The sequence below is a fragment of the Passer montanus genome, unplaced genomic scaffold (genome assembly GCF_014805655.1).
Source record: "Passer montanus isolate IOZ18808 unplaced genomic scaffold, ASM1480565v1 scaffold65, whole genome shotgun sequence".
Classification (NCBI taxonomy): Eukaryota; Metazoa; Chordata; class Aves; order Passeriformes; family Passeridae; genus Passer; species Passer montanus.
Genome location: NW_024371593.1, coordinates 645,317 through 661,189, shown reverse-complemented (window position 1 = coordinate 661,189; position 15,873 = coordinate 645,317). Strand labels below are relative to the sequence as shown.

The 15,873-nt window shown below is 37.5% G+C and overlaps 1 protein-coding gene across 4 annotated transcripts in view; it reads left to right on the top strand.

Moving 5' to 3' along the window:
• Positions 1-15,873, top strand: part of KCNQ1 (potassium voltage-gated channel subfamily Q member 1) — a 333,132-nt gene that overhangs the window by 94,097 nt on the left and 223,162 nt on the right. For 2 of the 4 annotated variants that reach the window (XM_039728426.1, XM_039728425.1), the window contains exons 10-13: positions 880-1,021; positions 2,323-2,349; positions 4,722-4,787; positions 7,661-7,781. In XM_039728426.1, the coding sequence (XP_039584360.1) occupies positions 880-1,021; positions 2,323-2,349; positions 4,722-4,787; positions 7,661-7,781 (356 nt within the window). The remainder of the gene's footprint in view (positions 1-879; positions 1,022-2,322; positions 2,350-4,721; positions 4,788-7,660; positions 7,782-15,873) is intronic. The other 2 variants (XM_039728427.1, XM_039728428.1) reach the window with 2 other exon arrangements.

Genomic DNA, 15,873 nt, shown 5'->3' with positions numbered 1-15,873 from the left:
TACATTTCAGTTTTCACAGTTTGAGTTTACAAAAATTATAAATTAGAAGTTGATTTGCTGAATTTCCCTAAGCTTGATTTTTATAATGGATTTGGAAAAGAGTAATAATGACATAACTCAGGAACATCAGCCACTTACTTACCATTGTTGTTTGGAAAACTATAAGAAAAGGTAGAAAATAAAAAGAAAATCACTTTCACTATATTTCCTAAATAGTAACTTTTAATTTACGAAAACAAACAAACAAAACCCAGCAAAGCTTCTGTTTCTCCCAGCTATTGATTTTGTGATTTCACGGTAAAGACTTCTTGAGCCTACACACAGTAATATTGTCATAGCAACAGATTCCATAAGTTCAGAATATCTTGTTTTAAATACAGCAACAAAACCCCTTTGCCAGACTCTTTAGATTATGTAGTACACCATCCTCTGTATTACAAGAGTATTGCACAGCAGTCTCAAGCTAGAAGGAGAGGATCTTATGCAAAAATCTTCTCTTGTATCTCCAAGGTTCATCTGAGTTCAGTAGCCCATTGGCTTTGTGCTGAAGGTGTGATTTATTGCATCCATAAAATGATAAAGATATTCTAGAATAGTTTGATTTATATAAGCAGCTGCATAACTAACAGATTTTCTTTTTTAACTGCAGGCAAGGGATTTGGAAATGACAATGTGCAGAAATCTAGTGATTAGCCAGTTTTGGCAGGATGAGGGGGCAGCATAATGAGAAACACAGTGTAGGACCATGAAAATGTAATTCAGGCATTCTTTTAATTAGTTGTAGCTCGTTGGGGACTGTGTTATTATTGAAGGCGTCACTGAAGAGACAACTCCGTGTGACTTGCATTGAGTAATTTAATTTATGTGGGGTTTTTTTAGGTTAAAAAGAAGAAATTTAAGTTGGACAAGGACAATGGGCCTTCTTCTCCAGACAGGATGTTGGCTATACCACACATCACTTATGACCACGTGGCTGAGGACAGGAAAACTGATTTCAGTTTTGAACCATTTGAAAATTCTGGTAAGAAGCTCCATTATAAATCTGTGATGAGTTCTGTGATTAAATTTGCATACAGATCCTTTTTACTATCTGTAGTAAAGAAGGAAAGAACAAGCTCTTGTCATTCTAAAGCAAGAATACTTTGCTTTTTTGCCTTTGGTTGCTGGCTTGTTTGGGTGAGATTTAACCATTGCTTTAATGAGCATGCTCCACTGCAGACAGACTAAATAATTTCTCATTTCTGCCTGCTGCAAGAGTTAGTTAGGCTCTTCCAGCAGGCAGACTCTTAGGCTGGTGCATACATTCCCCAATTCTGCAATTGATTGAAATTACGGGGATTAGCTGTCAGCTTTTCCATGTGAAATTTACCCAGGATGTTTCTATTGTGCTTGTACCTGAACCAAAAAGGATTGGTGTGCCTTGGCTGCACCAAACATAGTCTGCTACATGAAATCATCATGTGCTCATGCCATCTGCTATTGGCAGTAGGCTGTGAATCAAGTTTTGAAAGCAGAAGTACTTAAGATAAATGTGGATCCATCTGTATTAAATGTCACTGTACAAAATGGTAGAGTATGAGGAAAAAGAAGACAGGACATTGATAGTCAGCTTATGATTAATAGTTTATTTATATTTGATTTTACTGTACTGAACTTCCAAATAACTCTGAATTTACAGTGCGGTATTTTTACAGTTGTACTTTTATTAGAAGTTTTTAATGCATTGCTCAAATTCTGGCAACAAGAGCAAGGTTTAATTTTTAAGGTGTGTTTTATTGATTATAGATACCTTAAGTACTTATGTTTTTTCTCCTTAAAAATTTGGCTGACGTGAATGAATGTAATGGGCTTTAAAATAAGACAGCAGCGTGGGCTGGCACTGGGCGTATTTTAGTTCAAGCAGAAAGTCTTTCCTTCCTTGTACTTTTTTGGTGTGCTTGTGTTGTGTTGTTCTGCATCATCCATGCTCTTCCACTCTTTCTTGGCCTCTGCTAAGGAATGGTTGCAAATTGCATCTGGTGGTAGAAATGACATAGCTGCTAAAAGGTGGACAAGTACTGAGGGTCTCAAAATTTGGGTATAGACACTTTTCTTCAAAACAAATCAAATTACAGAACCATGGTTGGAGTTGTGAAGTCCCACCTTTTACCACTAAATTTCTGTACTGATTAAGGACAATATGATTTGATGGCAGCCTACTACGGCTATTTCAAAAGTCAGCTCTATAGCTTTCAGTAAAAGAATTTTCTCTAATTTCTTCTGACACTTATCTTTTTTCTTTTTTATCTGTGTTCTCCTCTATAAACTGTTACAAGTATACAGGACAAACAGGAATGTTAAAATTGCTTGGTAAGTTGAGGAAAACAATTCCATTTATGGCATGCCAGCTTTTGATAGTGTAATGTTTGCAGTGCTTTTCATGTGTGTCTAGTGCCATATAATTTCTAAGAAATCTTTTGCAGCCAAGGAGATCTAGACAGACAGAAAATATGCATTCTCACACTTGTAATCACAACTGCACCCAGTCTCATTACAAAGAGAAAAGTGAGTGCTCATTTGTATAAGTAGATGACCTCTAATGCTTTTTTTTATACTTGAGAAAAATTGCTCATGTATATATAACCAATAGAAAAAGATAATTTTCTAATAAATAAAATATAATTCATCCAGTAGTTATCTAAGCATATGATGCAAATTAATTTCTAAATAACTGAATTAGGATGGGAGAAAACTTTCAGATTTGACCCCCCAGTGTTGTGCATTCTGAAGTACATGCATCTGTTCCTGTAAAAATATGCTGCAGATATTTGTGAACAGATGGGGACCCATAAATTAAATAATTTATTTTACTGTTTGTCTGGGTTCTGTGATCACTTAAGCAGCCATGTAGTCTTGTGATGTTTCTAATGTGCTTACTTAGGCACTTTCTTAACAATTGAGTACTCCCCAAAGACAGTAGGATTAGAGCTGGGTCTGGGCAAAAGACCTCTGTGATTTAGTGAGAGTGCTATGAGCCACCTGTATGTTTTCTGCTCTGAATCCACTGCAGACAGCAGAGGCTTCCTTACAGTGATTGAGTGTAAGGATGCTCAGGCTTGGATTGAATTGACTGAAACGGCAAAGTTCTGTTGCACCCGTGAACCCACATGGGGCACAGGTGCAATTAAGGTGTTAAAACAACAAAACCAAGCTGAATCTCCTTGACTCCCCCAATCAATCCTCGATTTTCCCAGTTTACACCATTTCATGAGCTGCCTCTCTGTTGGGGATAGCCATGGTAGAACAAGATCAGGAGGGCAGCAAGAGCCACCAAACAAATCATCTGTTTTGTGTGAACAAGAATTTCTTTCATCGTGGGGAATACCAGAGGAGCTTCACCAGCCATCATAGCTTCAGCTTCTATGTCCCAGCCAGGCAGCCAGAGCTCAGTGGACCTGAGAGGCTGTCTAACACTGTTCTCACAGCAGCTCAGAGAGGAGTGAGTGTTATTTTACTTACTGTGAAAAAGATTACCTACACAGAAAACTGGAGCTGCCAAGTCAAAAGTTTAGAAGGAAGAAACTAGAAAGTACAAGGATAAAGGATACTCATTCAGCTTTAATTTGGTCTTCAGAAAGGCTCTAGTAATATATCCATATGCTGCTTTCTCACATTCAGTAAATTTTTGGGCTGCCCACTTATATTTCAGTCTTCACACTCCTGGATCCCTCATCTGGCTTCCTTGCCAATATCTTCGTGCAACCAGAGGTTTCCAGCTTTTTCTCCCTCCTTTTGTTCTCCTGGCATCATCAGTACAGCAAAAACCAAAGGATCCATGACCCATCCTGGCTACTGCAAAAATTAACCGTGTCCTGGCTGGAACCAGGACGTGTGTAGCACTGAGAGGACACATGCAAAATGAGGGGTTTTTCTCTGATTTTTTTTTTCTCCAATGCATTTTTTTATTTTAAGAGTTTTTCTCATTGCACAAAAGTAAGGCATCATTCCTGAGAAGTATCAGTCTGTCCAAGTGTGTGAATTCACAGGATGTTCTTAATGAAATAGTTATTAATAGCATAATGTTATTTAAAAGAACTGAACATAATGTAAAGATTGTGTTTTGCTGAGACTCTTTCTCATCACTGGCTCCTCTTGCTTGCCTTAAACATTTCCCCAAGAAATTTAGCTTGGGGCAGGCACTTGGTTTACATGGTTGAGGTGGGCAGCTTCAAAAACTTTATATGGGATGTGTTTGGAAGCTTTAAATGTGGATGTCCAAGCTGCCCCATCTATGTGGCAGCACTGAAACCTGACCAGAGAGCTGCTCTGTGAACAGTGTGAACCAGAGAGGGGACTGACCTGTGGGAGCCTGGACACTTAGGAAAGGGAAAGACTTGAGAAAAACTGAAGTCTGGAGGAAAGGGGCAAACAGAGACTGGCCTGTAGGGAGGAATATCTTCCAGCAGTTGACACTGCCATGAGAAATGGGCTTGGAAGAGCCATGATGCCTCTACAGTGGCAACTGAACATTCTGCCAACGTGTAATGCACTCTTGTACAGTTTCTTTCATACGCTGTTTGCTACAGTATTTTTAATTTTGTGTCAGGTGGAACATACTAAATTTTAGGTATGTCTGCATCTCCTCAGCTGTCTGTCTGGAGCTTCTATTTTTTTTTCTATTTTTTTTTTTTTCTTTTCTCTTCTCCTGTCTCTGTTTCATGTGCATCTTCACTCTGACTCAGATTGTCAGCGCTCCTGGCCATCCTTTTCCACAGACCAGCAGTCTTCCAGCGCTCCCTCCTCTCCAGGTAATGCTCATAATATTTCATTGTTCCATCATGTTTCATCACCTTTGTTAATTACTAAATCTTTGCAATGCTCTGTCTGGAGCTGCCTGCTGTGGCACCAAAAATTATAGAGCTGGTTTCTAAAAAGAGGTGTTTCAGTAGAATTTTGAGTCTGGAGGTTGTTCAGGTTGTAAATTGCAAATGTTGAAATTCACCCATTATTATCCATTGAAAACTAGTGTCTAAACGTTAATTTTTTTTTTTTCTCTTTAGCCTTCATATTTAGAAATGGTGTCTTTTTTAGTATTTTTTAACACTGCTCTCTAAGAAATACTCTCTGCTCTCTAACACTGCTCTCTAAGAAAACATGTCCAAAGTCTAATGGCTATGAATTTATTTTTACAAGTAAAAAAATTAGCTCCCAGGCGTTCTTCATGAGACCTGTTTCAAGGCATTTTGAGGCAGAGAAACTCTCATTAAGGCCATGCTCTTTTCTTAATTATGATATTCTCAGAAAGTTCTAGAAGAGAGGGAAGGAGATACCATGTTTGCCTCATACTGATCAGCTCCTGCTCGCTAGGTGCTCACACAAGAATTCTTTCAACTAGGCTGAGGCCCAGTCTTGACTTCTGTGTTGGAATCAGAAATGCAGGGAATTTTCAGAACTTGGAGCCTGTAAGTCAAAGATTAGGGTTAAACGCAGGATTTGATTTGAGATATTGGAAAAGGCTTCCAGACTTAGGTACTAGAAGCAAGAATGTGAATTAATAGTTTAAAGCAGAAACATGTTAAGTTAAGAAGAAGAAGGTTTAGAGTTTTGGATTTTAGAATATAGAAAAAATAAAATAGTTACAAAAGTAAACAAAGAGTTTAGAATTCAGTACTGTAGCTTTATGTATCGTAACATGACTAACTAAAAAAACTTGCACTGTAACGTAAGTCCATAAGACCAAATATTTAAGGATTAGGTCAGAAACATAAATATATTTATTAGCAGTGTTTTATTAGTCAATAAATCCTCTAAAAGTCTTATAACTAGGAAGCTTCTGAACCATACAGTAAAGATATGAGCCAAACTCACCTTTCCTACCTATGCAGAAAATAAGAAAAATAATCCACATTATCTAAAAACTCAGACATCCCATCTCTAACTCATTCAGAATTCTTTCAAAAATCCCCATACTTCTGGTTCTTTTTTCATTGTGCCTGTCCTTCTTTCCCTTCCCACGAAACTGAAAAGCAATAGCTGTGACTGGCCCAGGAGCTACTGTTCCTGCAGATCCCCTTGTGTGGAGTTTGCTGTGTCTCTCATGAGCACAGTCCTGTGAGTGCTCAGCAAACCCTTTACGTGGCTTTAGGTTCAGCAGTTTTTATCACTTGCCACCAGGAAAACAAAAATATTAGTGAGTCCCTATTTGCTAGAAACTGGGACAGTTTCATTTATGTCTTGTAGAAATGAAAGCAGTGAAAATTAATTTGGTGAAAGCCCAAAGAAGTCTGTTTGAAAGACATTTCACTGCACATCTCTATCTGGAATTATTTTGCTGGTTTCACAGCCATGTTTTTGAGTGATGGCTACAGCAAAGTGATTAAATAATATGATACTAGAATATTAGTATGATACTAAAAGCAAAAATAGAAGTTAATGCTTCCTAAAACTTGCTACAAAATTTTAATTTTTAAGTGCTACAAGTGGCTCTTCCTTGTAATAAATGTATCTCCTAGCAGTTTTCATATTTATTTATTTATTTTCAGCTGTGATTTCAGAGGTCATCCTTTCCTACTACAATTTCTGGAGTATAGAGACTTTCCATTTGTAGTTTGGACAGCCGTGTGCTTAAAGATGAAATAATACTTCCTCTTCTGTTTTTTTTTAAATTCAGATCCATTTCTGCCATATGAAAATACCCAGTTACCTGAGTAAAACGGTTGCATTAAAAGAAAATACTTGTTTTCTGATATTCCAATTTCTATTCTCAGGAGAGATCAGCTGCATACAAGTTATCTATTTCTGTTGTATTCCTTTAGGTTTTGTGGGGCTTTTTGGCAGGGCATTATTTGCTGCTATGTTATAAAATATTTTATTGAATACAGTAGAGTTTTCATCAATTACTACATTATAATTATTTTTTGAATATTCCAGCCAGTTAGACTGACAAAGGTTTCTGTGGGCTTGTCACAATTACCTATGATTTATGTGGAATGTTATCAAGTTTTAGTTTATGTAAAGTTATATACAGTCATTTAAACAACACCAGTAGTTTTATTTATATGCAGATGTTGTGGCTTCTCTGACAAATGTTAGGACCACATTGGAAAAAGCACTTGGTGTTCTTAGTGTTAGTATCTGACAGAATTTCAGAGCCTGAGTTTAAAATTGAAAACTGTAACACTCTCCCTGATTTCTTGGATCTATGAAAATGCTGATCTGCAAGCAACTCTGCCAGTAAAACTTTCAGTATCTGAAGTTTTGTAAATTAACCTTCCCAATAAGAACCTTGGCTGGGATGAGCTGGAGATGTTGCCATCTGTCCTGATTCTGAGCCCAAAGTTGAGCTGCCTCATGCCTTAGTGTGAGAGGGAACCAGCAAATTGTCTCTTAATAATGCACAAAGCCCTCCATCATACAGATACTGAACATTCTGGTGTATCAGGAGTATGAACAAAAATTAAAAAAGGAATAACATAGTAGTTTTAATCTTCACCAGAAGTTCAAATACTTTTGGCAGAGGAAGAGTTAAAATTTTGCTTTTTGTGAACTCTGTGGTACATGCAATTTTGGGTAGCAACTTTTGTTTTCAGTATTCTTTTAAAATTTACAATATTTCAGGGGTCCAGGTGAGCTGCAGACAAATGCTATTGCTTGAACTGCTATCTGCACGTTTTTTCCACAGTAAAAAAGAGCCCGGCATTTCTAGATGTGAGCACAGGACCCTTCATCAGGACCAGCAGCTTTGCTGATGAGCTTGACCTGGAGGGTGAGACCCTGCTGACCCCAATAACTCACATCTCACAGTAAGTCCAGCCTGTTGAACTGTGCATTGGTTGACTTAGACAGGAGAAGGCACTTCTCAGAAGGCACCTCTCACTTCAGGTGGGAGGAGCTGATAGGGCTCAGATATCTCAGATGTTTGCGTCAAACCCTTTTCACCTTGACGTTGGTGTATCCTGTTCTGAGTGCCAGTAAATCTTCATGCTGACCTAAAGACAAGTTCACTTGGCTGTGGCACAAGGATTTAGTTTTTAGCTAATGTCTCTGGGCAGCTGGAGGCTGATAGCCTCAAGATTTTTATGTGGAGACAATGTGTGGGAGTACTTGCCTGGTGAAGGTTATCTTACTCCCTCCATCCTTTTCCAGTGGAATAGCTGTAAAGTGAAATTTTTGAATACTACTTATAGGAAATACAAGTCTCTCCATTTCAGCAGCACTTTCTCTAATGGTTAAATTATGTTCTACATTGGAAGAAAAGTTCTGTGTGATCATTATTATTGCTTTGTTGTATATGAAAAAAAGAGATCTGAAATAGGCCTGGGGGGGGTGTATGGAGGGGTTGGTATTTTCCTTCTGGAAGATAATTTTCCACTTGTCTTTTATGCTAAAATGGTATTTCAGATTCTCAGATTATTCTAAAAAACAAAGTGTTGCAGCAGATTTTTCTTTAAATGCTTTTAAAACTAAATCTTCTGACATTGTGTTATTCAAAATGTTAATTGTTTGCCATAGTAGGTGTGTGGCAGTATATCCTCCAGCAGAGGCATGAAACAATTTTTCCCCTCTAGAAATCTGAGGATTTCTGCAGTGAAACCACAGATGAAAATTCTTGGCATACTTGTATTTCTGAGGTACAAAACATGCAGAAATGCTTGCTGCCAACTTCCAGGCCTTCTTCTATACACTATAATTAGCAGAAAAGCACGAAAATACTTTTTAGAGTCATTTTGGAAAGGGGTTTATTAAAAAAGAAAATGTTTGGGTGGAGTCTTCCCTGTCCCCAAGCAAAGGTATTTGCATTTTCATTTGATTCACTCAAGTGTACATCTGTCTGTAGGCAGGGGATTTAGGAGACTTGTATTCTGGAAGATTTCTTAGTAGTACAAGCAGGAGGAGGAAGTAATAAATTTCCTCAAGCCTTAGACAAGAACAATGGAGCGACAAAACCAGATCTAGATGTTTTCTCTGTGTTTTTTTTGTTTTTTTAAAAGTTTATTTTGCCTCAACATTGTAGACTTTTTTTTTCTTTTTCTTTTTTTAATAAATTGTGTGTTAGGAGTTTCCATTATCCTTTCTGAGTCTGGGAATTATTTAGCTGTTTCTTATTAATACATTTCACAAGGCACTCTCTCATATTTAAGTCCAGTTTGTGTAGTAACTGAATTTTTTTTTCTATTAACTGCTTGTGGGAGACCTTAGAATATTGTGTGTTTCAGATGAAGAACTTCACCAAATGAACACTCTTGACTTTCAGTAACTTACATCATTCTCTTTTACACCCTTAATTTTTGGTTACAGCCTTTGTTGAAATTTCACTGAATTGCTCTAAGGCACAAATGATGGGACAGTACAAAATGTGTCCCCCACACATTTGAATTGAGTTTCTGCTAGGGTGGAAGAAGATAGGATTCACTGATTCTTTTAAGACTTTTGGTTTAGATTCAAAACTGAATGAATCGCATGAAATGTAAAACTGGATAAAATATTTATTTAAATGTGTCTCTTTTTGAAATATGTGTGGCCACATGTAAATCCTGAGAACTACTTTTCCTTTTGCTTGGAAGTGCATTTACTTTGTATGTAGTTAATTAAAAGGCCTTAAACAGTATCAGATCAGCACCAGATATGAGGGGTAGTCAAAAAGTTAGTGAAAATCCTGTGTTTTTCCATGCAAACCCAAGTACTCAACAAAGTTATAGCACCAGCTATAGTATAGACAGGTCAAATTAAGTGTGAATATATCTAGTTTGGGATCTTAAAAGAGGTACATACTCTATCAGAGAAACAGAAACACAAAGACGTTTTCAGAATTGCAAGCCTAATGTTAAACACTTGACCTGAGGATGCATGGATTTAGGATTCATGGAACTATTTCCTGGCCAATTATATATTTGCTGCAATATGTGCATTAATTTATCCATTAATCACAGAAAGGTGATTCCAGAATAAACATTAATTTTTGAAAGTCATGAATACACGAGTAAGTTTTGCATAGTTAATTTGTGACACACAACTAGAAAGTGACTTTTAGTCAACAGTATTAGAAATATTTCCTTTTGACAAGTAGCACAGATACGTCAGAAGAGTGGGGGGCCTGCTGTAGTACTGAAAAGCAAACACTTGGCATCCTTTTGATTTAAAAACCAATGAGCCTGAGTTCTTTTACTTCACTAGTCCTGGAAAGAAATGCCAACTTTCAGCCTTTGTGATAAAGGGCTTAAGGCTTCCCTTTAAATTAAAGTTCAGAGCCCTGCTTGTTTATGCAAAAAATTGTTCTCTTTTGGTAAATGTAGATGCATTTTCTCACTCAGTTTAATAGAATTGGTTCTGTGTCCAATAATAAAAATGCAGGGGTGGGGGATTTTTTTGGTGGGACATATGTCTAACTCTATTTTAAACCTGTTTTGAAATAAATGTTGTATTTAATGCAGCCCTACTTCTGTGGAATTGCTAATGGGAAATCTTTCATTAAGAAAGATTACTCTATCAGTTAACCACTGTCAGCACCCCTTTGAGGAAATAAAAGTAATAATTAAAGGACATTGAGGCCTGATGTTCAAAGAGGACAACCTATAAAATGAACCATAACAGTTTAAACAATGCAGTACACAGTGTGTTGTGATAGAACTTGGCCCTTCAGTTTAATGCTTGCTGTGGTCTGTAAAAGTGAAAATGGGACTGCAGCATTACCACCCCTCTCCTCTGGTTTATTTCTCCCAGTGTGTTCCCAGATTGTTTTCTGCTGTGTTTCACTGTGTTGGTTCTTTTCGTTTGTTTGCATTTTAAAGCAGTGGGAAGTTGATGCTACTTGTAGCTGAGCCTCAGTTACCAAGTTGCCCTGTGTTTGTGTGATTGCTTAATTTCAGCATTAGTATGGATCCAGCTGACTGCATGTACTTCTGGGTGTAAGCATAAGCTAACATGGCATATTTGTGATCCTGTTATTGTCTGCATCAAAATAATAATAATTCTTGATGTTTTAATGACTCTTCCCCAGATGTTTTATGTACCTCATAACTAGGGTGATGAAAATGCATTTAATTAGTTAAGCACTGGGCTTGTCTATTTACATATAGAATATTTTTTTCTTGCAGAGGTATACTGATGTGATCTTAGATTTTATACAGTGGGCTTACACTCAAAGGAAAGCTTTACATTAAAGACAAAAAGCACTTCATTTTTGTTATTAAGTGTTTTTCCATCCTGAAAGCATTCTGTCATGACATTTTAAAAATAAACCCCTCATTAAACAGTGTAATAGATGTAATAATTAAGCAAACAGATTTAGGGCTTTTTAATAATTTCCAGACTAAGAGGACATGATAACAGATAGATGTTTCTGAATGATTGAAATTAATGCTTTTGATAACTTTGAAATATTTGAGAAAAAGTGTGCTGGTAAACACTTGAGTGCAGCGTCCATGGTGCTGCAGTTACCACTGGCATTTGTTGGAAAGAATGTTTTCTTTCTCTTTTCTTTTATATTTTTATGAAGTGTTCTATGTTTTAATTACCAGTATATAGGTTGTTGGCAAGAGATACAACCACATTGCCTAGAACAAACAGTGCTGTATTTGTCTTATAACTGTCTCTTTTCTTTTGGATTATCAGTGAGTGGAATCCCTATTTGCTTTGATTTGCTAGGTCATATTGTAAAAGATTCCTGCTTTTATCTTCTTCTATACCAAAATGACCTTCTGAAGTCTGAGCAAATATTTCAGTTTCACTCTCAAATGGGCCAGATGGAATAGCTGACTTCTGCTGTCACAAGAATTCTCTTTGAAATGCTGTTAGCAACATTTAAACCATGGGGTCCATTTTTTTATTAATGACAGGGCACATTAGAAGAAGAGCAGTGATAGCAGCTATGTAAGAACATCCTTGAGTTAAGACCAGAGCTTAATGTTCAGTCATCACTGGTTACTGTCACATGCCATTTTTCCTGTCATTTGCTTGACTTGCAACAGGAAAGGCTTCAGTGCTTGATGAATGCGGGGCAGCATCCTTTTTCATTCAGTATGTTTCAGTGTGTCATGAAGATCCCTTAGGAATTCTGCTTGCAATCTGCTGATTTAATAGTAAAAAGGGAGGACTGTTTCCCTCAGTTACTCCATTTTGTATGGAATGGCATTATTATTGTTGTGCAGAGACAAATGTGACATTAGCAGGTGCTGTAGCATCTGGATGTATATATATATTTAGCCATCCTATGCCTCACCTGGCAGCCCTTTGAGCTAGTGCCTGTTCCATGTATGTATGATATGGAACAGGGGGGATCCCAGCACACAAAACTATTCCTGTGTTCTGCATCTGATGTCCACGGCAGACTTGGCTGAAGTTGACTGACTGTGTCTTCTGTAATACAGGCAGTTATTTACAGTATTTATTTTTATATGTGGATTAACCTGAGATGTGCTGAAGACTTGTGCAGTTCTTCCTGGTATCTTATTTCACCCTCAACACTGCAGCAACTGAGCAGCTTCTGACAGTGCAGTGAGTGGTGTGGTGAACATCTGTCTCTGTGGTTACTTACCTCTTTTATCTTCAGGGAGATTTGCTTGTGTACTGTGGTGGGTGGTTGCTTTTTTTCATAGATTAGACAGGGTGTGCAGTTTATGTCTATAGCTCTGAAGACCAGAAGGGATAATCAGATTCCCTTTGATCCTGTAAAAGGCTGTAGCACTCCATCAAGCTGCAGCATTACTGTGCTGTGTTTTTAATATGAGCATAATCACAGTGAAAAACTTGTATCAAAGAATTAACAAGATAAAAAAAAAATCAGGCAGGAACCTAGAGTTTGCAATTTCACATCTCCTCTTTTTATTATGTTAACTTGCTATCTGTTGTTTATTGGAGAGGGGAGTGTTGTCATATACTGGTGCTGCTATTTGCTAGAAGTCAGTACTGTACAAATGTCTTCTATGTTAGAGGTTGCAAACCTGTATGAAGTAAGACTCTCATGGTCCTTGCTCCCTTACTGCAAATTGTCACTGATGCATTCAAGTGCAGTGCAAAATTACTGTTTGGCTTTTTATGTTACTGACATGGTATAAAAGTAATGTGTTGACTTTCTCTAGTGTACAAACTGTCTAGGCAGAAGCTAAGATAGCTTAGCTATTTCTTTTGTATTGCAGATGAATGTTGCATTCCTTGGTCTCCAAGTGCTGCTTTACATCTTGATTGATGTTGAGTAATTAAACCAGACTCCAGCTGCTTAGTGATTCAGAAGTACAGGGCTCCTCTGCTGTAAAAACAACAAGCAACTCCCCACTTACTAACTTTTATCATTGTTTACTTTGGGCATCATGCAGAATCATAAGTGCAAAACCTTTGTATTATTTTAATTTTTATTGAATGGGGGAGACAATAAAGTTATCCAACTTTTATCTAATATTAAAAAAGGTAAGTTTTTTTATTATCATCTTGAGTTAATTCCAGAATTAAAATTCAAGACATGAATCAAGTTTTTATGTTATGAGGATGGAGAATGGCTTTACTTTTTGTTTAGATACATTGGATATACCAAAAGAAGTTAAAAACTTCATTAATTTATAATGTGTGCACTTTCATTGGGAGTTATTTTATCCAATAAAAAGGATCTGTTTAATTACATTTAGCATTTATTAACGATGCAAAAATGAGTAGATTTCTACCAATGCAGTAACAAAGTTAGGAAGTTGCAAATTTAGTACTTCTAAGTAGCATTTGGACTGGAATATTCCAAAATCTATGGGCAACATTATGCCCACAGATGCTGCATGGACTGTGCTAAATCTGTGCAGCAAACGTACTGGATTCAACATCAGAGCTTTCCAGCAGGAAAACCTGGTATCAGTATGAGGTTGTAGGAGTGCATGTCAAGGTCAGTATGTGGCCGCCAAGAGACACCATTGACCACTGAGATTTATTCCATGTGCAGATACAAACTAGCAAATACATTTTCAGGAAAAAAAAAATATTCTGATATTGGTCAAAATATCAGTGTTTGTTAAAAAAAAATTAAAATTCTTTAATGAAACAATGGCTGTAGATGTGAGTGTAGTCACAGATATCTGTGTCTGTGCTTGGGGCAGAGTTGGAAACCAACACTGCCTAACAAGGAAATAGTTCCTCTGGTGTATTTTTGACCTAATCATCTAGTTCCAGGTTCAGCTATCAAGTCCAGGCATGGAACATTATGGTATTTAAAACCAATAGCACATGTGACCTTTGTGCTTTAATGCTTGGATCGCTAATTTTGATAAGGTCTTGTTAGAGGATCTTTTGTCCTAAAGTACACTTGGTTGGAGAAATGGACATCAACAGCTGGTTTAAATATTGCTAAATAATGCAGCAGAACAGCAATGCTTTCTGTAAAGTGTTAATGCACAGTGAGACAATTCCAAGAGGTGTAAATGGATTACTTTACCTGGCATAATACTGTAATTGTCCAGGAAATTGCATTATGTACCTTCTGTGGGTAAAAGTGACCTGAAAATTGCTTGAATATATTATCAATACATTTTTCTTATTAACTTCATTTGCAGTGTTTTACCAAGAAATTGCTGCAGGTTTTTTTCATAAGCAAATGCTGCTCCCAGTATGACCAGTACCCAATTCAGACTAAATGTAGCATTTTTCTCTTGCTGTACTTCTCTGGAAATTCAGTTATGACACTGACACGTTAAACACTTTCTTCTGCAGCTGCTCTTTCTGATCATTATTGATGATCTTTATCCGAAGTTAAAAACATGGCCAAGTGGGATTAACACCCTACTGGTGTAGCAAAGCTTACTGCAGTGGAAGGTTTTGGTTTAAACATTTGCCAAATCCGTAGCAGAGCTGTAAAGTGGGGAGCTCTTTGCGTCATCCTGGATGTTGAATGTGTGAAGTGCAGCATGCATGGCCTTGACACTTGCTCTGGATAGAAAGCTCATCGGAGATCAAGGAACTCTTGATTGAAATTGTTTTTTGAGTGACTGCAAGGACTGAGTATAGTTGTGATTTCATTCAGAGTCTTGAGGACTTCGTCATCCCCACGTGTAGAACTGTATTTTTTGTTTTACTTCTAGCAGGAAGTTCAGCTGAGAAAAGCTAAAGTATTTTCACTGTCTTGCAGGCAAAATACCTTAAATATCTTACACTAGTTGTCAGCTTGTTAGCAAACTAAAGCTAAGCTGACTTATTGCCTGTGGTTGTTTTGGTCTGTGCTTTTCTCAGGTTCCTGTATCCCTCTCAGCTCTGTGGTTACTGAGTGCTTTTTGGGATAAAAATAAATACAGGAGCTTGTTATTGTGAACTTGGCCGCTTACTCCTTTATGTCTGCCTTTCCCAAGGAAAACTGATGTGTTTGTGTTCATTTTTCCCTTTTTTCTTCCCACATAAAATGCAGAGTATAATGTCAAAAGGGAAATGGATCAAAAAGTGATAACTGGTGGTGATATCCTCATGTCCTTTTGATCAGGGCCTGCCCAACAGCCAAGCCCCATCTCCTGTGCAGCCAAGTGTCATTGGTACAGAAATGTGATTGTTTCTGAAAAGGGGACTTGTTGAATGGTGTGGCTCCCAGGGACTTTATCTTTCAGGAATTTTGGGCCCTTAAAAATTACAGTCTTGAAAACAGAGGCAGAGAATGTTCAGCATGTCACAATGTCCTGCAGGGAGCTGGTGAAGGGAGCAGAGCACAGGAGAAATGTAACATTCATTACACAAGTATTGGTTAATGAGAGGTTGTGAGCATGCTCTTTGTAGGTGCAGTGGTTTTTTTTTGAGGGATGGCACTTCCAAGGAGGCCAATTCCATAATCCAGCCTGTGTATGATTGGAAAACACCAGATGATGCCAGAAATGTTTTGTGGTTGGTACAGAACAAATATGAAGGGCAGTGAACAGAAAGCCGGACCTTGCATCACTTGAA